This window comes from Palaemon carinicauda, chromosome 16 (assembly GCF_036898095.1).
Source record: "Palaemon carinicauda isolate YSFRI2023 chromosome 16, ASM3689809v2, whole genome shotgun sequence".
Lineage (NCBI taxonomy): Eukaryota > Metazoa > Arthropoda > Malacostraca > Decapoda > Palaemonidae > Palaemon > Palaemon carinicauda.
In genome coordinates, this window is record NC_090740.1 from 1,868,974 (window position 1) to 1,891,489 (window position 22,516).

At 36.5% G+C, this 22,516-nt stretch overlaps 1 protein-coding gene across 3 annotated transcripts in view; it reads left to right on the forward strand.

Moving 5' to 3' along the window:
* LOC137655614 (dentin sialophosphoprotein-like) overlaps nt 1-22,516 on the forward strand; it is a 180,486-nt gene that overhangs the window by 112,485 nt on the left and 45,485 nt on the right. For all 3 annotated transcript variants that reach the window (XM_068389525.1, XM_068389524.1, XM_068389526.1), the window contains exon 5: nt 1,603-3,357. In XM_068389525.1, the coding sequence (XP_068245626.1) occupies nt 1,603-3,357 (1,755 nt within the window). The remainder of the gene's footprint in view (nt 1-1,602; nt 3,358-22,516) is intronic.

Below are 22,516 nucleotides of genomic sequence, written 5' to 3' on the forward strand. Positions count from 1 at the left end.
ACTCGTGCCTACGATTTTCATATGCAAAAGTCAACAAGTAGTCTCATTTCATATTGCAAATATCTTCTTGCTTACTGCATTAAATTGTTTAATATTGTCTTACTACAGTATTTCATTATGAATTTTGATACAATATTTGAGATTTGTGGTGTCAGTTGAATTTGTGCTTGTATCTCAAAGTGCATGTAAGTTCAGGACCTTCTGTTGTATACAGTATGAGTGTTTGCATAGCTTGGTAGAATTCCATATTGCTGTTCACATTTGCATTGAGCTACAGTTTTGGAATTGTTAGCAGATTGTATATATATGTAGAGAGGGACCACATTCATGAAGTATCCTGAAACCCTGAGGAAAGGGAATGAATAGGGAATTTTTTTGCCGCAGAATATGGATGTAATGTTCAGGAATTTAATTAGCATACAGGTAACTTGATCTTAAAAAAGGTGTAATAACATACAAACTCTATGGAAACAAGTCATTTGTCATTAAAGAAGTGTTACAGTCCTAAATCTCTAAATATTGACATCAGTAATATTGCCTGAATGATTGTTCACAGTTTACATTAAGGCAAAGAGAACTTTGGTGGCCAGATGTGGTTGTTGGTGTGCTAAAAGCACATCAAAATCTAGTTCTTTGGTTGCAGAAATTAACCATGCCAATGAAATATCAAGTTGAATTAAGGCTTAATGAGAGACAAAAACTACAATTTCATTAACATAGTCTTTATTATCAATGTTGAAAGAAAGGAAACCACACGTAATGATGTACAGTATTCTAAAAGCTTAAGATTTTTGAAGACTGCAAATTTCCAAGTATTTTAACAGTAGCCATTCTCCTTGGGGATAAGAAACCTTACAGTGCATGTTAATTTTCAGGCAGTATCGCATATTTTGGCTCAGAGTATTGTTGTTTTATAGATTTGTATTTTTGGCTTGAAGCATCAGTTTTCTTATGTACAGTAGTTTGAAAATTGGAGCCAGAAAGTCACAAGTATACAGCAGTTGAATAAGCAATGATCAAATTCAGATGAAGGCATTGAAGCTGGAGCCTTTTTGACCATTCAAATAACATTTAACGTTACCCCCTGCTGGAAAGATCAGGAACCATCGTTAATTGTAATAAACTTATGCTAAATCTGTCTTTTTCTACAGCTTTTACCTATCCCTTTATAGGGTTGCTGTTTTGTGTAAGCTTTCTCCATTCTCCATTTGTTCTCTCCTAGGCATCCTGTTCTTTTAATCCTTTTTTTCCCTCATGTCATTTGCTACTTTATCTTTCCATCTGAACTGTGGCCTTCCCCTCCTCCTTCCCGCGTCGACCTCCATGACCATTGGTACACATTATTTTCTCTCAACCTGACATGCCCAAACTACTGTAGTTTTTGCTGAATTATTTTCGACACTTCTCCTACTTTGACTGTCCCTTTAGTATACTCATTTCTGATCCTGTCCCTGCTCAGGATTCCACACATGCTAGATTCTGTACTTTTACCAAACCCAAATATGAATATTACATAAGACATTTACAGTATTTAGGAAAAAAGAAGTGTTGTGATTGATAATATACATACATAGCTTAATGAAAATGCTTTTTATTTTTCAGATGTTCAGAACATGGCAAAGCAAATTGTTTTGAAATGGATGGAAGTAGTCATACAAGGTGACGGCTCCGGGACAATAGCAGGCGTAGGATTGTCGGGTGGCGGCTCAAGCGCAGACTCCCCACTTTCGGTCAGTGATTCCTCAGATTCCAAGCCAAGCAAAATGTCTGTGGGAGAAAACAGTAGTTCTGCTGAGAATTCTGCCGCTCCGGCTGTAAATAGTGACTCTACTCACGAAGGTGGCGATGGCAGTTCGTCCGGGGAAGGCCAGGACGACTCTTCCAATGCTTCGACCGAAAGCGACACAACCCCCGCTCCGACCACGCCCATACGCATCACCATCAGAAGCGGATCGCAGGTCCTTGCAAAAGTGTCCTCTCAGAGGGTGAGTCAGGATTCCAATGACAGTGATGATAACAAACCTCTGAGCATCATCAGAAAAGAAGTACGGAAAGCGCGAATAAGCGACGAAGAGGTTTCTAATAGTACTACTGAGCCAGATGTGACACCAGAGAAAAAAGGTGTGTCTGATGTCGGCAATACAAACAATGCTGCGGAAGATGGTGCAAGTGGGGCCGTTAACAATTGTGTTACATCCTCGACAAACTCTCTGTCAAATGAAAATGGGGATGTTGAGATGACAGACATATCAAAGACAGCAGAAAATACTGCTACTAGCACAACAACAACAATGAGTAATTCAGTAGTTAGTTCTGCAGTCTCTTCTAGTGGTAGTGTGAGTAACTCTGCTCCTTCGTCGTCTTCTGAGGCCGAAGGGGAAAGTGCAATGGAAACAAATTCTGAAGTAGAGAAAGCGAGTGACAAGGACGTCTTGAGCAGTGACACTCGGGAAAATAAAAGTGTAAATAATAACGATGAAAACTCTGACAGTAGAGGGGAGGAGACTGATTCTGGTAAAGAGAAGACAGGTCTGAAAAATGAGAAAGACCCCAAGAGTAGTAAAGATAAAAGTAAAGATAAAGATAAACATAGGGATAGTGAAAAGAAAGATAAGAGAGAAAAGGAACACGACAAAGACAAAAAATCAAAAGACGATAAGAAAAAAGAAAAGGATAAGGATTCCAAAAGTTCAAAGAGTAGTAGTAGTAGCAGCAGTAGTAGTAGGTCCGATAAAAGCTCAAAAAGTGACAAACATAGAAGTAGCAGTAGCCACAGCAAAAGTGGAAAGGATAAAGACAGAGAAAGCAGTTCTAAGAGTAGAGATCGTGATAAGGACAGGAGTAAAAGCAGTAGGGATAAAGATAGAAAAAGTAGTAGCAGTAGCAGCAAGGACAAGAGCAAAGATAAAGAAAGAGAAGATAAGCATGATAAAAAGAAAGAGCAAGAAAATGAAGATAAAGCTACCCTAGAGAAAGTCAAACCTTTGAGTGCTGATGGCCTTGCAAAGATTCCAAGGAAAACAACTTCAAGTTTTCTCGATGCTCTCGGCTCGGCGGATTCAGATGCCTCGGAATCCAAGAAGCCTTCGGTTAAGACCTACAAATCGCGTGGGTTTCGTAATACTGGTCTGTTGGACGAACCCACAAAGCCTCCAGGGAAGAAGGCCCAACCTGGAGGAGCCAGTGATAAAAAGTCAACCAGTGGAACACCCGGGCAGGGCGTAAAACGCCCTTCTCCGTTGGACGAGTTAGTCGCCTCATCTTCGATACCTGATAAGCGTTTGAAGAGTTCTGTCTCTTCTTCCCCACTCACCTCAGATAAGCCAGGAGGAGTCAAGCTCATATCACCAAAGAGACGTAAGTGGGTCATTCATTGTGTTAAGTTTAAAGATTTTGTTTCTTTTATTTCCGTTTTGACTTCAGTTTTTTTTTCCAGGTAGGCAGAGATTTTTATTTTGTTTTATCCATTTTGAGTTTTATTAATTTTTGTTGCAGGGTAATCATTTTATAAATATAATTTGAGTTTATGCAGAATATTTTTTTATCAATGTAGAAAAACGTTTGAATTACGATGTAATTTTTAGACCTTTTTGTGTGGTAAGGAAATGTTTTATTTAAGAAGGCCTGTGATAAAGTTATTCATCCATGTATAAGCTTTGCTCTTTATCAGAATTAGGTGTGATATTAAGTACACAATATTATTTATTTTTACTTGATACATAACCGGTTTATTCATGAAGTAAATTTTGACTTTGATCATAAAGCTTAACCCAGTATGACATGTATTTGAAATTATTTTGGAATTAGAACTGTAAAAAAGTATTTTGGTTATGGACATATTAATATGCTTTGTCTCTTCTCATTTAATCCTTCTAGACCTTGACATTTCAGGAAATTTGATTGCCTCTCTGGTCCTGTGCTTCGAGACGCCAGAAATGTCGTGCACTGTACAGTATATGTTTGTGATATTTCATAATAAACCTGGTTAAAATATTCCTTATTACAGCTTTGGCGTCTACAGGCAGCAGCGATTGTAATTTTAATATTTCATTCTTCCCTATAAACACTGCTCGAGGAGTCTCCCGCTACCTATATGCTGATGATGCTGTGCCATTGCCGATGCTCCTGCCAGCGTCGTCATCACCAGCTGTATTTCTAGGAAATAAAATTGTAAAGTAGTAAAGGGATGGCAGAGACACGTCATGAGCTCTGTTTCCTCCCGCTGTACGGTAGTTTTCAGGGGGACGGTAATGAGCCCCCTTAGGTAGCTAGAAGGGATCTCCCAAGATCCTCTTAGTGGGGACGGTATCATGAGCCCCATGGGGTAGGTAGGAGAGATAGGTGGCGGGATGGGAAGCCCTCTCTGTATGTCTTCATTTTTGTGATTTAGGTTAAGATGTAACTTGTGAACAAAGTGCTTTATACATTGATGACAAAGTGAAATTTATATCAAGTGAAAATCACACAAGTCAAATACATTATTGTAGTTGAAAAGATATCTCTCTCTCTCTCTCTCTCTCTCTCTCTCTCTCTCTCTCTCTCTCTCTCTCTCTCTCTCTCTCTCTCTCTCTCTAATGGTGTAATATATTTACAATTAAACCTACTTCAAGTACAGCTTTGTAATAAAGGCTGAAAAATTTGCCCAAGCTGTCTTTGAAGAGTGTATGCCTCGTAAAGAAAACATTGAAAAAAAAAATCGTAAAATATGGCTGGACATTTTTTTATTAAATTGGAAGTAGTGTTTAACATTTGAAAATACATTTTTCTCTTCGCATTTATGATCGTTGCAGTATAAATTTATAACTGGTTTCTTGACAGAACCCAAAATTGGTGTTCTATCGCCAAATTTATCTATTATTGGGAGTTGTAGTCGTTTGAGGATTAATTTTTTTAATTTGAAAGATTTAAGATAGAGTATTTTAAAGGTTGGCAACTAGTTACAGTTTATAGTCTTATCTGATATATTTTTTTTTGTGGGGGTACCTTGAGTCACCAGGGTTTTCCCTTTATGCATGACCTTGGTTGGAGGCAAAAATCTGAACAATTGATAGAACACAGTAGTTCAAGCCAGTAACATTAATTAAGTTTTATGTATCAGAACTCTATTAATAGAACACGATAGTTCAAGCAAATAGCCATATGTTAAAGTTTTATGTATAACTGATAAGGGTATACCCACACAACCAATCAGTACCTGTCAGGCAAACATTGTTACCAGAGTATAATAGGGAACATAAATGGTCCCTGATTTCAAAAGCGAGGACAGTGCAGGCAAATAACTTAACTGCCGATTTCGGAGTTTGGGTAAAGCGCCATCCAAACAATTTGGTAACGCCGGCAAATGCGGTGATAGGTACGTCCAATGAGGACTTTCCGATTTTGTCCACTGAAGAACGTAAGCATGTCTGGTTTTCTAGTTGTCCGAAATCGCTGAACACACTGTGCCAATTTGTTTCAAAAACTATTTCAACGAATGTGTCTTGAACCAAATGAATGGATAACTGCTTCAACTTCAATAAAAGTTGACATCAGTAATTGTATTTATAATGTACTAGACTGCATTCCATGATAATAATTCGTACAGTAAAATAGTATTAAAATGCAGCAATTATACTTTTTCTTGTAATCTGTACAAAGACATAGAAGTGAAAATATTTTTATAGAAGATTTTTTAAGTTAAAAAGAGCAAGATGCTCGCAAAAAGAATACGTAATATTCGTAAGTCTTAATTAAAAATGTATTACATTAATGTATTCTTTTAAGAAGAAATTATTTTCTCAAGTAACTTATAAATACTGTATTAGTTATAGAAGGTTAGGTAACTTAACATATGTATATATTTTATGAGTTGTCTTATGAAAAGTTAATGATTGTCTTAATGTTTAGAACTAAGTTTTACAAAAAGTTTATTTTTCCAAAGTTTGCTTTTGCTAGCAACAAGGTTTTTAACATTCATAGTCGATTCATGCAAGTTATCTACACCCTTTTCAATACGTATCGTCATCATTGCTTCTATCTCGGCTGCAAGAGATGATTGTAAGCGATACCAATGATGGGAAACTTATTCTTTAGTAAATTATACTGTATTTTCTGGAGGTTATGTAAACAAAAAATCAGACACTATTTGCACATTCCATGTACAGTAACAACTAAAAGTTTATTTCCTCTTCCTCATCTGAACGTTGGAGGTCTGTGTATTCTTCAGATAAATCTGTTTTGTAAAAACTTGAGCTAAAATCACTTCGAAGATATTCCTGGATGAAATATATAAGGAAAATTGATGCAAAATTATTCGGTTTTTTTAAAATCTCTTTGATGAGATCGTAGAAAGAGCGGTTTCAGTTATGATACTTATTTCACCATATCTAAGTTAAAACAAATACATCTTTTCCTCACTAATGGAATATTTTTGTGAATTGTTTCTTGTCAAAAAAAAAAAAAAAAAAACTTTCTTATCCAATATGTTAAAGACTGTAATTCGTCATCTTTACAATTCTTTTGCTTAAAGTACCTCCCAATATTCAAAATTTTACACGTCGTATTTTAATGATTACATTACTTTCTGTATACAGTGTTCTACTGGAATAGGTAGCATTGTGTGGAGACCACAGACTTTTTCCATTAACGGGCACTGCCTGATGGTCTTTGCTCTATTGTGTGGATGGGACTTAAGGAACTTCAACACTGCCAGGCACTTGTTTACTGTATGACATCCGATTGTTAGTTTCATGGCCTTGTGCCTCATGAATTGTATCTGCTTGGTTTTAAATGGTTTTACCATTTCCATCAGCAGATCATTTGTGTTTTGGTGCAGTTGTGTAGTTAGTCTAGTCCAATTTGTAACAATATTTTAGGTACATGAGTTCCCCTTACAGCTCTTCTAGTGTTGCAATTGCAATAATTCAGTGTAGTTCTCACTATGTTCTATTTGATCTATTTGATTTTTTACTGCTTTAGACTGGAAGTGATCAAATAACTTCAGAGTCTTCAGTTTATTAAGTTAACTACATACGCGAAGGTATGGGCATTCAAGTTTGCCTGATAAACAATTGAAGGGATCATGGCCCCAAGCTAGATTTGGTATCATTGTTTGTAACCAAAGCCATGCCTTTGTTTTTTGTGCTTGTCACTAATCATAGATGACAAGTGAAAACACAACAGCCAAACAACCTTCTCTATTTTAATTTACTGTTCACCGTGACAATATTTGACTGTAGCAACCTTTCTTCCGAGTTCAAAGTTTGACAGTTTATGATCTTGGTGTAAGGGTAGGATTTTCTAATTTGCTTGGTGAACTATAGTCCATTTCTTTTAGCGATGCAGATTTGCACCGACTCGCAGCGGTGCCCTTTAGCTCGGAAAATTTTCTTGATCGCTGATTGGTTGGAATTATCTCGTCCAACCAATCAGCGATCAGGAAACTTTTCCATGCTAAAAGGGCACCACTGCGAGTCGGTGCAAATCTGCATCGTTAAAAGAAATGGACTATAGTAGAGACCTTGTGGCTAAGCTAGATCTGGTTGCACTGTTTGTTGCCAAATCCGTGGCTTTGTTTTTGCAAATCTGACGTCATCACTTCTTTTTCCTGTCATTGTGGTCTAGTAATGATGTTTGCATTATCGTTTGGACGACCTTTAGACTGACCAATGTACTAATGATCATATAGGCTGTATAAGCATAAAAATGCAAACAGCCTTTGTGGAAGGTAAATTTGGTGAAAACAGGTAGTAAAATAACTGCCTCATAGGGTTTATTAGTTTGTATTTCAGTAAGTTTAAGTTTTTAAGGTCATTAGTTCCACTTAGTTGACTTTTGGGATGTTGTGTCAGTGATTGCAGCTATTAATTTTATACTGTTTAAAATGCCAAGGCAATGAAATCATACAGTTTTGTCTTCTGTTAAAGTTAAATTGAACTGAAAATATGTTTTTATTCTGTAATAAGGGAAAAGAATACCAAAATCAGTAGGAGTGAAATTTGCTATTGGGTAACACAACTTTAGGACGTAAAAGAAAAAATTGACTAGAAGGGTTAAAGTTTTTTTTTTTTTTTCTTTTTTTTTTTTTTTTTTTTTTTTTTTTTCTCCATCCTGATATATCTATGTAAAGTTTGGATTAGTTCACTTCAATTTTACAAAATGGCATACTGTGCAGTTAGCTTCCTGATGCCTTGGCCAGTATCCAGGTTCTAAAAATAACTAATTGATGGTGTATCCACACGACCAGTCAACTCTCGGGGCAAACTTATTAGCCACACCTTGATGGGTGGTACAAGAGAGTGTGGTGGTTACGTCAGAATTGCAAAAGATTAAACATTGATGTGGCAATCCATACTACCAGGTCTAGCTTCATCCCATGGTCTCTTGTTCATTAGACAAAGTTTGGAAATTAGCTTTTTTTGGTCTTGAGCCATGACGTCCTGATGGAAGCTCCTCGTTGGCAGTTTCTACCTGGGATGTTTCTGCTATCTCACCCGAAAATTGATTTTTATGAATAGTACTTACCTGGCAGTTTTATATATATAGCTGAGTCTCCGACTTAGCTATATATATATAACTGCCAGGTAAGTATTCATAAAACTGTTTTATCATAAAAACTCCATTTTTCCTTTACAAAATCCGTTATATGTACACACGGGTACTCGACTCAATCAAACCTTAGGTTTAGAAGTAAGATTTATCCAGTCCAGTTTGATAATATTTTCATGATAGGAAAAATTGAATTTTACATGAAGAGAATAACATTGAAACCTAATTACAGTACTCTTACTTTAGAAGAACTGCAAGGGTACACCCTGAAACATGGCTATGAATCAGAATTCAGAAATTAAAAGTACAAAGGAACGGACCCTAATATTCTGAAGTCTTCTCAGAGATGTGCAACCATATAGATAACCATAGAAAAATACATCTATCAAGCATCAAGTTTAGAGTAAAAACAGGCATCAAACAGTTTTGAAGTGAGCATATCAATGCTGCCATTTTGCATGATGAAAAAATAATGAATAATGCTAGTAATGAAAATAAGATTGTAATGGAAAACTGAATATATTCCTTTATAATTTACCAATGAAATATATAGGTTTTGTTCGATAAAATTGTAACAATTGTAAATACATACAAAGCATATCTGTAACAAAGGTTACACTAAAGCTTTTTATATAGAAATCTTATATTTTTGTACGACATGTAATAATATGAATAATGAAATTTCATTGACAATTGCAATTATTTGCAAACAAACAAATTAACAGCCAGATTTCATACTGTAAACGTGTTGCTTCTGGAGTGCGTTTCTTGTACCCGAACTATAAGCATAGGAAAGTGTTTTTTTTTTCTCGTCATTCTTTATCCTCAATGCCATCTATGCCAATGGCTGCTCTCCATTGTGTTCTGGTAAAAATGTTTGCCTAAAAAAACACTGTCTGGTTAAGTAGATCAAATTCATATCAAGGCTATGGAATTCTTCATACTAAAACTATCCCATCTTTGAATTAGTGTTAATGCGCTCATTTTACGCTGATATTTAATGAATCGCTCAGATAATCCAATTCCTGATTACAAGGGATGAGTTTCGGTATTAGGTAACATTCAATTTGAAAGACTAAATTTATATCAAAGCCAAACTTTACATTTTTAGAAAGAAATAAAATTAGATTTTAAGATGTCAATTCATTCGTTGCTCAAGTTTACAAACGAGTAAATGCATTCTCATTTAATTAAATTTTCACACTTGGAAAGAAATACTAATCTAATACGACAGTCGCTAAGTAACCAGTCTTAAATATGTTGATTCATTTGCAATAAACTTTTCCACCCCCAAAGAGATAAGTGGATAAGTGGCGGCTCGCGTATCGGTTCATTAATAGTAATGAACACTTGAAATGTCTGCCATGCACGGGTTCTGTTAAGGAGGAAGAAGTTTACCACTACGTTCATGCATTATTAAGGAACCAGAAAAGGTCTCTTAGTAAGAAAATAGTTTGAATGGGTTTTAACAAAAGAAAAGCATATATTTTGGAAGGGACTGTGGTCTCCTATAATAATCATTAACCCCTAAAAATATATTAAGTTTGAGAACACAAAAGAAGGAAAATCAATTAGTTTATGAAAAAAGTTGCCAAAAAGATATAAACAAATAAGCAAGCAGAATAGCATTAATGTGAACTGGTGAAATATATTAGCATACAGTAATTAAAAGAAATAAATGCTACATTGGGAATAGTTTGCTGCCACAGAAAAGTTGTAATAATGATCTTTTATATGATTTATTTTATGTTCAGTTTGTATATACGTGCTGTAATTTAGGAGAAATGTCTGATATTTGCTTTTGTCTTTATAGTATTGCTGTCGTGGTTGGGCTGCAGTTGCTCCCGTCTCCCTTCGAAGTCACAAGGATTACGTCATTTATTTTTCATAGTTTCAACCCTTTTCCTGTATTGCAAGGTAGATGTGAATATAAAGGGGGGAGTTTTTCCCAGTCTAATGTCTTGTAACAATGGCAAGCTGGCCCCTTCCTACATTTAATCAGGAAATTTGTAATCCTTGGGTTACACGGTTAGTAATCGTTTCTTCTTGCCAATCTTTGGAATCTGGTGTTATTTTTCCTGTCTAAATCAAGAAAAAGAGATTCCACATTGATAGCTATTCCTATCTGTCTTTGTGGAACTTGGCAAAAACAGGGCTGGGTTTGGAAAGCACTCAGGTTGGCTGTATCACTGGGGTTTGATCGTAAAAAAAAAAAATGTCAAAGTTAAAAGAAGATATAACATCCTAATGCAGGCCAGAGTTAGATCAAAGTACTTGTAAAGGTTAATAGATAGTCAGTACTTTAACCCTTTTACCCCCAGGCTATTTGGAAATTTCCAACCCTTAACCCCCAGGGGGTTATTTTTTTCCCAGCACCTTTTGCAGTATATATTTTTTTAAATTGCTCTAACAACCTTAATTTTTGTCATAGAGAGGTCAGGTTGGTCTCATTCTCTTGGAAAATGTCTGAATTTTCTCAAAAAATTATTAAAAATATGAAAAAAAAATTATAGCATTTTTTTGCAAGGACGTATCGGTACGTACATGGGGGTGAAGGGATGGCTTTTGTGAAACCTACCAGTACGTCCTTTGGGGGTAAAAAGGTTAATAAAATGCCATATGCATTGTCATGTCATAGTTGAATTTCTTAGGAGGGGATGGTCGTCAGGAGCACTATGAAATAGGTCACCATTTGTTCTTCATGTGTAAGCTGTGGAGTCCATTCAAATCATTTTTCTCAGGTATTACATATAAGAATGTTTTCACTGATAAAATCTGTATACTAAGTGACCAATTTTTATTGTTTCTTGAGAAGTATTGATCAAAATAAACTTGGTTGCAATTTATTTGAAACCTAGCATAGGCTCAGAAGGGAAATTTGAATCTAAATGAAAGAAATTGCTTCCTCTGCTGAAAGGAAGTTGAGGAAGGCCCATTGAAAGTTGTTGATAGAGGTGGGTTTTCATTTTGATTTATTGACTTCACTGTCAGTTGAAGTATTGTTAAAGTAGAGGGGAAATGGGAGAATGTAAATACACATGGAGAAAAGGTTGGAGGCGAGCAAGTCAATAAACCTGGAGAAAAATAAGTAGACTGCCAAATTGCAATACGCGTGTATTGCATTGAAAGTCAAACTACTAGTGCTTTACTGCATATATGAGGATACAATTTTAGTCTTGACAGAAAGCATTGAAAATAACCAGGTTATCAGGAGATTCAGTTTATAGTTAGTCCCCAAAGAGAAAAGGGTATTGTAATAGATAACCTCTATTGAGGTTAAGTTCTCCAATACTAGATGTTTCAAGACCAAAACTTTTAACCTACCTGGATTATTTGCTCAACACCAGCATAATTAGAACAAACATTTTTGAAAAAGTATATCTGGTATGTTTCTTTTTCAGTTGCACCAGAAGAAAGTGTTAATATTTTTGGTGATCAATGTATTTTGGGGAAATTATTTTTAAAGTCTCTCTGCTTTTTCGAGTATTGTTTTTTTGCGTGGTCTTCAGTGCCCAATTCATCTTAATCAGTTGGTTGGTTAAATTCCATATTCCTGATCTGGATATTAATCTCATCATTCAGATTGCTCTTTGTCCATGTTGCATAATTATGCCCACCCTGTATATACAGGTAGTACCAGATAAGCAGTTAAATTAAACTCTTGTCTTCTTGATGAAGGGATTATCTAAATGGAAGACAGCCTGTGAATAGTGGTTTTCACACGCCCTTGTTGTATACACGACACCCACAAGGTGATCGCGCGAGGGTAGTAACCTCTGCATTCCATGCTTTTATCTTTCTCTAGTATATTTGGAAGATTTATATTAGAAAAGTGTAAAGAAGGACCCTTTTCACAGGGTGTCACAGATCTCTCCCCAGAAATAGATTTTTCCTTCGTCAAAATCCCTTTGTTTCTTTTGGATAGGTTGACAAAAGTCTCAGTTCATACATACCGTATCTATATAATGATATTGATCTTAGAATATTTTTTATTCTTTTATTCATTACCTCATGCTTAGTTTATGTTCCATTTCCTTTCATCACTGGGCTCCTTTTCCTGTTTTAACCCTGGGGTTTGTAGCATCCTGTTTTCCCAACTAGGGTTGTTGCCTGTCTCTTATTAATAATAATAATAATACAAAAACTGCCTTAGTCATGCATTGCTGTTCAAGGTATGCATCGACTTTATTGATTGGTTATAATATAATTTAGTATTTGTATCCTGAAACAAAACAAAATGACTCATCCCTTTAGGTCTAATTCATTATTGCAATCTAATCCTTCATAACCCTTCTCTTTTTGTAAAAGTTATAGTAAAACATTTCCCCTGTCCATTAGCAAATAATTCCGCATACCTAGTTATAAAGTTTATTGAAACTTTAAAGTTATTAGTTAAATGTGATAAACCATATTCCTTTAGAGGAGGAACAAAAACTATGAGAACGAGGCATTCTGATTTTCTTTTTCCTTTTTGGAGAGTAATTTCCCTTTTATTTATTTCTGTCATACAGGTCATCACTGTATAACTTTAAACTTCAATTCACACAAGATTACCTGTTAACTTTTTTTTTTTTATGACCTGTTCAATAGATTCTTCTGGCTATTGCAGTGTTTTTAGTATCAGAATTTGCTAATTTCTGGTCCTCATTTGTTGCTATTTATATAGGTACTGTGCAGTATATCATTAAGTAGGAATATTAAAGATTGCGAAGCCTTGAACTTTTGCAAGTCAGATGCTATAAACCCAAGGGCTCCAACAGGGAAAATTAGCCAAGAGAAAAAAGGAAATTAACTATATTAGAAGTAATGAATAAAGAATATAAGATATCTTAAGAACAGTAACAACATTGAAATAGCTATGTTATATATAAACAATGAAGACAGACAATATGTCAGCATGTTAACCATGAAAACAATTGCTGCAACAGTTTTAAACTTCAGAGGTTCCACCTATTCAACTGCCATCGGAAGATAATTCCACAATTTGGTCACATCTGGAATGAAACTTCGGGAATATTGTGTAGTATTGAGCCTTATGATGGAGAGGGCAACACTGTCAGAGGTATCCTCTTCCACCAAACCTCTCCTCTGCGTATCATCTTCCCAGCTGGTTCCCATTTTTATATGGGGTCGCCGTTGCAGATGAGCCGTTTCCATCTTTTTCTATTCTGTGCTTCTGCCTCATCAATCCCCTTCTCCTGTAAGTCTCCTCTCACACAGTCCCTCTATCTCTTTCTTGGTCTCCCTCTTCTCCTTCCCTGAACCTCCATCTCCATGGTATGTCTCCCAACGTGGTCCTCATCTCTCCTCATCAGGTGTCCATACCATCTCGGCCTCCCTTCCTGCACTTTCTTTGATATTTCCACCACCTTTGTCGAGCCCCTTATGTAGTCATTTCTTATCCGATCCTCTCTTGTCACCCCAGACATCCTTCACCGTATCTCGCCATCTAATTCTCCTCATCTGGTTATCATGAACCAAAACCTGTTTGTCTTCCACTTTGGTGAATGCATCATCCTAATAGGGGTTAGTGCCATCAGGTTGTGTGCACTGCAAGCAATATTTAGGGGTTTTCAGCATTCCTATGAACCCTAGCTGCTGTTGCTTTATATCCTACTTTACCTCGGTACTTATTTTCATATATATTTCTGTCCAACCTTCCCTCTAGCTTTCATCTCGTAGTGTAACTTGGAACGAAGAGTTTACCTAAGATGTACTTACACACTGAATGGCCTATTAAGTCCAAGCACCAGGCTATGTCTCCCAAATTCAATCCATTCAGGAAATAAGGGAAATTTCATAAGCAGTGAGGATGGAAAGGTGCAACAGTTAACAGAAAATGTAGAATTTTGAATACTGTGCTGTACGTAGGATCCGTTAAAGAATGGTTTTATCAAATGACGCAAGATGATAAGTGGACACTTAAGGTCTGCAGATAACTTGCCAGGCCACGAAGGCTAATGACCAAGGGTAATTTCAATGCTAGGACGATTCCTGGAGGGCCAACATCGCTACAAGGCAATGAAAAGGAGCAGCAGTGATGTCATGATTGTAAAACCCAAGGGCATGGCTGGGGCGAGAAAATCCTACGAGATGTAACTTTATGGTCCCTTGTTCACCGGGCAAAGTTGAGGACCTATGTTTACTGATGAAGTACTAAACACAGACCCTTGTGCTCAGTAGTTACATGGTTATTCACAGTCCCCAGAATTATAAAATCATTGTCATGATGAGCATCAAGTTTAGAATGAAAATTAAGAAAGCTTCACTGAATCATTGTAATTGCAACACTGGAAGAATTGTAAGGGGGACCCTAGTAACTTTTACATAACTGCAAGATGACTAAGAGTCTGACTTTAGACTGATTACACAATGATATACCCAAATGCATTGCATAATCTTTTTAGCAATGTTAAAAGCATTTATAACCCTGCAGCTTTATAGGTGGAACATGAAAATAAAACTAAGCTGCATGTCATACAGTAAACATGTTACTCCTGGAATCATGTGCCTGCCAATGTTGCCAGTCCTTGGTCAAATTACAAACACATGTAAGGTCCTTTGCCCATAGTGGTCTATCTTTACTCTTCATTGGTGATTTGTCATTCTCAATTAGGCCCTGTTAAGTGATTGCCTTGTGTCAATAAACCCTAATTAAAACACCGTCCTCATTCACTTTCATTTGGTTTCAAATATGGTGAAGAATACATCATTTAACTAATTTTCATGTTAAAACATCTGTACAATACTTGAGTCAGCCCTTGTCCCTCGCTGCTCATCACCTGATCAAATTTTTGAAACTTAGTGTTCAACTAACAACAAAATTCAATACCTCCAAGAATGCCTATGCTTAGGCCCTATGAGTATTCAGTCTCGAAAAGTCAAACTTGATTGAAATCAGCTATTGATTAATAAATCAAAAGCCTTAAGTATCACAAGTTATTGCAACAAAACACGTGACAAATATGGTTGTAGATATGGTAAGTCCTTGAAGGAGGGCACATTCTAAAATCCAGAGCGATGAGTACCGATTCAACATATCAAAAGAAAACTGAAAATTCTACTAGCTTTCTTGAACTGGAATAAGTCTTAGGTTAACCTTTCAAATACTGAAGATTCAACTCTAGATTTTGCAAGGCAATTAAAATTATAAGAATCATCCAAAGTTGTGATTTTCTTATGAACAAAAACCAGCCAAAGATGGTATTGACCTCATTAATGGCACCAGAATATAATTGTGATTGCCTATCAGAGACATTTTCCTCCTATTTTTTTTTTTTACCTAAATCACAAGATAGAAATTGAAACATTACTCCTCCTGTTCAGGGTATTGCTGTCAGTGCAGCCAGCTGTGCACTTTACTAGGTAGTATAGTACTTGAAGGTCTTGGTACCTCAACACCCTTTTTAACCCCTAGCTGCATTCACTTTTGGTCGGGCAATACCTGTGTTCTTGCTTCCTTCTCTCCATCTTGTGTGACCTCAGAACAGTGGATTTTGTCCTTGTTTGACCTCGACAGAATAGTGAAGTTTGTCCATCATCTTGTCTGACCTCGACTAAACAAGTTTGACCTCAGAACAGAACGGTGAAGTTTGTCCTCCATCTTTTTGTCTGACAACAGGACGGTGAAGTTTGTCCTCCATCTTTTTGTCTGACAACAGAACGGTGAAGTTTGTCCTCCATCTTTTTGTCTGGCATAACAGAACAGTGAAGTTTGTCCTCTATCATCTTTGTTGACCTCAGAACACAACAGTGAAGTTTGTCCTCCATCTTTTTGTCTGACATAACAGAGCAGTGAAGTTTGTCCTCCATCATTTTATCTAACCTCATAACAGAACAGTTAAGTGTCCCCAGTTGCACAGGTTTTGAGTGGCCTCCTAGTGTCACCCCTTATGACCCAAATTCATAAGTCCAATCCAACCATTTACTTCAGCCTAATGACAACTCTGAATTGAATTTATTTCTAGGCCAGATCATTTCACAGCAATGTCATTGAATCATGCAAGAGACTTGAAGAAAACCATTTATCTACAGTGGTGAGACCTACTAAAAATATGACATTGTAGAGCTATTTGAACACCAGCTGTTAAGTTGAACTGCTCAGCAAGTGTTATCTCCCAAAATCATAATGTCCAAAGTCACTGACAACCCACTTGTTGGATATCTTTGCAAAAATACGGTAATAAGCAATATAATAGCAAAAAGAAATATATGATGCCTACGAACATGCATGGTACTATACAAGGAAGGTTTACAATATCCCAGCTAATCAATTGGACCACTAGGGAAGTAGATTCAATTATCTTTACGTTGCCTATGCCTTTAGCAAAGTAGATCACCTCATACTCTGCTGGCAATTTGAATGCTCCAAATAAATTGGTAACCAGGGACATCTATACAGGAAGAAAATCTCAAATTAATATCTTGGACCTGAAAAGAATATCACAATGGAAAACTGTGTTAAAGATCTAGGAGTAATCAATAAATTGTTCTACCTGTATTGAAAGAGTCATAGCAAAGTTGTAAACATTTGTTGTGGATACTGAGAATGTTAAAAATGAAATATTAATCACTTGGTGAATACTTAGAGTGGACCAAAGATCAGCTACTGTACAGTATTACTCGCCCACAGGAACTGGTACCTATATCCAACTCGCTATAATCAATTACACAGATGTTGATGCCCAAATCTAACTAATTATGGCTAAATTAACGAGCTGGCAGTTCGTATTACTGGCTGACCATAATAGGAAAGTTGTAGAACTAGATTAATAAGCATAGGTATGAACCCTCTAAAGTTTTTCTATAAATGTGGATAAGCCAGGATGCCAGAAAACTTCAAATTTACTTGATAATCTACAAATGTGGAGGGGTTAGTTCCTTAACTCTACTGTACCTACAGAAACTAAAGAATTGCCCTTCAGTTTTACCACAAACTTTACTGACGGAACACAATTGAAATTCCATCCACTTTGTGCGCTGCTATAACCTCAGTCTACAATAACTATGTATCTGAACCAGTAAAGAATTGGTTATTCCACGTAATCTCAAAAAGGGTTGGATGTCTTGGCACATGAATCCTTCTGTGGTGGCCATTTTTATTTCGGTGACTTTGAAGGAATGGGACAGCAAAAGGTAATTTTCTTTTCAAGACTGAATTTACTGGAATAAATATTGAATATACACTTAACCAGAAGAGCTAGACATCCCTTGCAGTGCCATTGAAAATTTATTATAGAAAATGAGAGCCTTTAATTGCCTTGCTGAAAATCCTTAACAAATAAGGACATTGCTGAGATTTCTATTTCATTTTGCTAAGGCCTAAATACCAAATTGCTCCCAAAATTATACCGTCATATTGATGTTACCCATGAGAAATAAGAAAATTATAAGGGAATCTGTAAGCAAGCATATGATTGATAACTGATAGCATGGCTTTACTAAGGCAAGATGAACAATACCACTACTGATTAATAAAACTAAGATGCCAGATGGAATCTTTGTGTAGGTCACTTCACACTAGCCCTACAAAACTTGCCTATGCACCTCAAATTGGCAAGAATTGTTAGTTATAAGGGTTGTATGACGATTTGAAAAGGTTATTATCAAACTGTAATACCTTAATGCTCATAGGGATGCCATTACAAAGAAGCACATAATGAAAGGGGTAGGAGTGATCGTCACATCTCCATGTTTGCTAAACTTTATGGAACCAAAGAACTTATTATGCAGTGTGCCATGGACAAAATAGTAAAGAAGATAAAACACCTATAATGAGGAGACTTTAGTCCTTTCAGTTATGGTCCCTGACTTCACTAACTTTAGCAAAGTAGACCTGCAAGATGGCATAATTTACTTCAGAAAGTATGTTTGCTGTGCATGTAATCTACTGTGATTTGTGGAAGGCAGAATAGCCAATTCACTATCTGTAACCTGACCTATTTGAGATTTTGTGAACATTTATGAAACAAAACTACTATCCCAAATACACAACTCATTAAAACTAGGAACAATTGACGTAACTAAGGATTCACTACAACCTTAAAATTTTTACCAGAGCTCCTTTCCGCAACATTGTACCGTAGCACAGGTGAAATTTCCTAACCATCTATCACGGTATATGTCAACCTTTAAGATTCCGACAGTTGACATTTAAGTATGAGGTTTCTTGTTCTATTGGTATCTGCCAGTTAAACCAAGAGGTACATCATACATGCATATACCAAGGCACTCTCCCCAATTTTGGGGGGTAGCCGGCATCAAACAAATGAAACAAAAAAGGGGACGTCTCCTCTCTGCGTTCCTCCCAGCCTGACAAGGCACAGCCCGCCCTCCCACATTATCCACCACAGATGAAGCTTCATAATGATGAATCCCCTACTGAAGCTTCATCTGTGGTGGATAATGTGGGAGGGTTGGCTGTGCCACCCTAGCAGAACTTGGAGAAGTCCCCTTTTTTTGTTTCATTTGTTTGATGCCGGCTACCCCGCAAGATTGGGGGAAGTGCCTTGGTATATGCATGTATGATGTACCTCTTGGTTTAACTGGCAGATACCAATGAACAAGAAACTTTATACTTAAATGTCAACTTTCGGAATCTTAAAGGTTGACATATACCGTGATAGATGGTAAGGAAATTCCAGACAAGAGCTACTTTATGCTATTGTCCAGTTCAGCAACCCAAGTAAAGGTCACATTTTTAACTTCAAATGTCCTGCAATTTTGAAATTGAACCCTACATGAATTATTTCAATATTTAGTAGTTGATTCGGTACGTCGTTCCAGTCTCTAAAGCTTGCATTAATCCACGTAATGTTGCCCAATCATTGTCGGTTTAAGGTTTCGTGTAGCATTTTGCAAAATAGTCGTCTAATGTTGAGGGACGCATCAGTTTGTTTAAATTCCAAATAGAATATAAGTATCAGACAAGATGGAATTAACAGACATCATTGTGATTGATATTAAGAAATTCAGACCGAATAGTTTCACCATAGTTCAACTCTTGAAGATATATGTTTTTATATTGGGATCGGATATTTTTAGATAAACAAAATAATAGTTTTAAGGAAAGGTGGAGAAGGAAGCTCACAATTTGTTACAACTGAGTTTTGCGTAAAAGAAAGTTGTGAGGTTTGATCGTAGCTTTTTAATTCCTGTACAGTATAACTGTGTTGGTCTTGATGATTCATTTAATCTCTCGCGAATTTTATACTACTGTGGTAAAAAGGTGTGTATTGCCATCATTCTGCTTCTAGAAGTACACCACATTTATTCAAGTTTCTTAACAGCCTCCCTGGTTGGTCCTAGCTGTACCATTTATCCCATCAATACATCCAGCTTCGTAGTCTATCTATTGGGCTTACCTTCAGTTCTACCTTTGTACGGTTTTGCCTCCTAGGGCCAGTGTTGTGCCATGTGGCCCAAATTCTCTCGAGTTGGGAATCCTATTGCCACTAAAGTCTTTTTCATTTATCTGATGTCTTGAAACGATCTCCAGTGTCGGGACTTATTTACAGATAATAAAGGACCTCAAAATGTTTCCTTATATTTCACTTGGTATATTGAAGGTTCCTCACCTCTAAAGAATATTTTCAAGACTTCCATATTTGTAGAAATTTATGTCAACGAAGAAAGGGGGCTTTCATTCAACTAGTTTTTACTATCATTCTAGATATGAAATGGAAAGGGTGTTTTCATTCAACTAGTTTTTACTATCATTCTAGATATGGATTGACCCTGTATAACATAAGTCTCCACAACCTTTGGCTTGCCAGAATCAAGTGGGGGTCAATCCTTGGGGTGTGTTTAAACCAAGGGTCTCCTTATCTTGTTATTGTGCCACGCGTACATCTACCAGTGGTATAATGATTGCATTGCCCCGCTGTCTACCTGCATTTTCATTTGAACCTTTATCTATATTCCCAGGTTAATCTTCAATTTTATTATCCCTCTCTCAACCTAAACTTTACACTAGAAATGGTTTTTAAAGACATTTGTCCTTGATGTCATTTCTTTCAATTTTTTTTTTTCAGTATGGGTATGGTAGCACCTTAGAAGTATATTGGCCTGGGATTGCAGGATATGAATTTCTTTAAATCATGAAACCTAATATTTGTATGGGTAACTTTTTGTGATTTTTTTTTTCACGGATCATTCTAAAAATTAACTGCCACATACTTGGCTTTCCTGCCCCTGTTATGGATATTTCTTCTAACCAAACCAAATCTGTGTGCTGAAATTACTGGTCTTCTAAATATTATGAATGAGAGTACTGTGTTACACATTTATAAGTAAATGGTCAGGTTTTGAAGTTTTATTTGACAACTTGAAACAATTAAGAACCCCCTGTAGGTGACTAGTGCCATAATTACATCTCATGAGGGTGCAGTGAACTGTAGGCATTCCTTCAGACCTTAACTGCATTTAAAAGTTGAAAGGTTGCTCATAAATGGCAGAGGCAAAGGACAGTTTCATTGCCCTAGCAAGCAGGACAATACCCTAGAGACTGACCATGTATACATATGATCAGCACCCAATCCCCCTCTCCACTCAAGCTAGGGCCAGGCAATGGCATCTGATGACTCAGCAGATAGACCCATAGGCTCCCCCAAACCCCCTATCATTAGCTGACAAGGAAGGTGAGAGTGCAACTTCCAAAAGAACTAAGGAGTTTGAGTGGGATTCAAACCCCAGTCTGGTGTTCACTTGTCAGAAACTTTACCAAATCAGCCATGACAACCCTAATTGTCCTTTACCTTCATTCTAGCTTCCTGTATTCCCTCTTTCTAAGTAGTTCTAATTCTTCATAGTGGGACTGATGTTACTCTAGACCTAGAGGTTTTTGGCATTGAAGAGCCTCATTAGCCCATGAAGTAGCAGATGGCAGTAGATATTTTGAAACCAACTTTACATTCTCGTAGTGCTGGTTTAAGAACTAATATATGGTCTTTGATGGTGAATAAGAGTTCATCCCTTAAATGTACTGCTTTGTGTAATTCTGAGATATACTTCACCCTTGACAGGGCTCATTACTACTTTAAAAAAAAAAAAAAAAAAAGGTAGCCCAACTACTGGCTGCTGAAAGTCTTGAAAAGAATCTTGGTAACATCCTGCCTCAGAGTATTAAACAATTGGGTAAAATATCTAGTGAAATATGCATTGATACACATAGGAAGCTTCACTGACCAATGAAAACCATCTTGGATGAAAATATTGAAGCAGTTACCCTCACATAAGTCCTTACATATGCTTTAGGCTCTAAGGAAACTTTCTGTAACTACACACTTATTTAGGTTTCTTGAAAAATTTGGTAATGTAACTTTTGGTTTTCTGCATACGATTAGCCAGTGCTTCAAAGCCTATGGATTTGCTTAATTGATGTGTCAGAGCAAACAGAAAGTGCTTTGCCGATGCTCTTTGTCCTACATTATAGATTTAGTAAATTCAAAGGTTCACCTGTCGTGCAGTTTTGAATGGAATATCATAGTAATTGTAGACAGTACAGAAGTATAGGTCACTAATGTCGATTGCTGCTGCAGTAAGAACCCTATACCAACTTTTGCCTTTTCACGTAAACTAAAGTTATCCCTCTTAATTTGTTGTAGTTGGCCCCTACTATCTTAGTGCAACAATTGGATCCCTGCCTTGTGTTATGAAAAGATTGAACAAGTTCTCTACAAATGGGTTTAGTTCTCTAGAACAAAGGCTTATCAATTTGTTTGATTCTCCTTCTCTACCTCTATTTATTACAAACATGTCTGGAGGAGGTAGACTCTATGTTAATAGGGATTTAGTTTTCCAAAATTACATTGTCTTTTTCCTTTACATTCAAAAGATCAGAGTTCAGTTTCATCTGTGAAGAAGAAACCATAAAAGTAAATCATGTTCGGCAAAACCATTGAATACCATTTTTGAAGCTATAAGGCAAAGCCCTTCCTTAGCTGCTTCTTACAATGTAAAAAAAAAAAATAAGCCAAAGTGCTTATTGTAT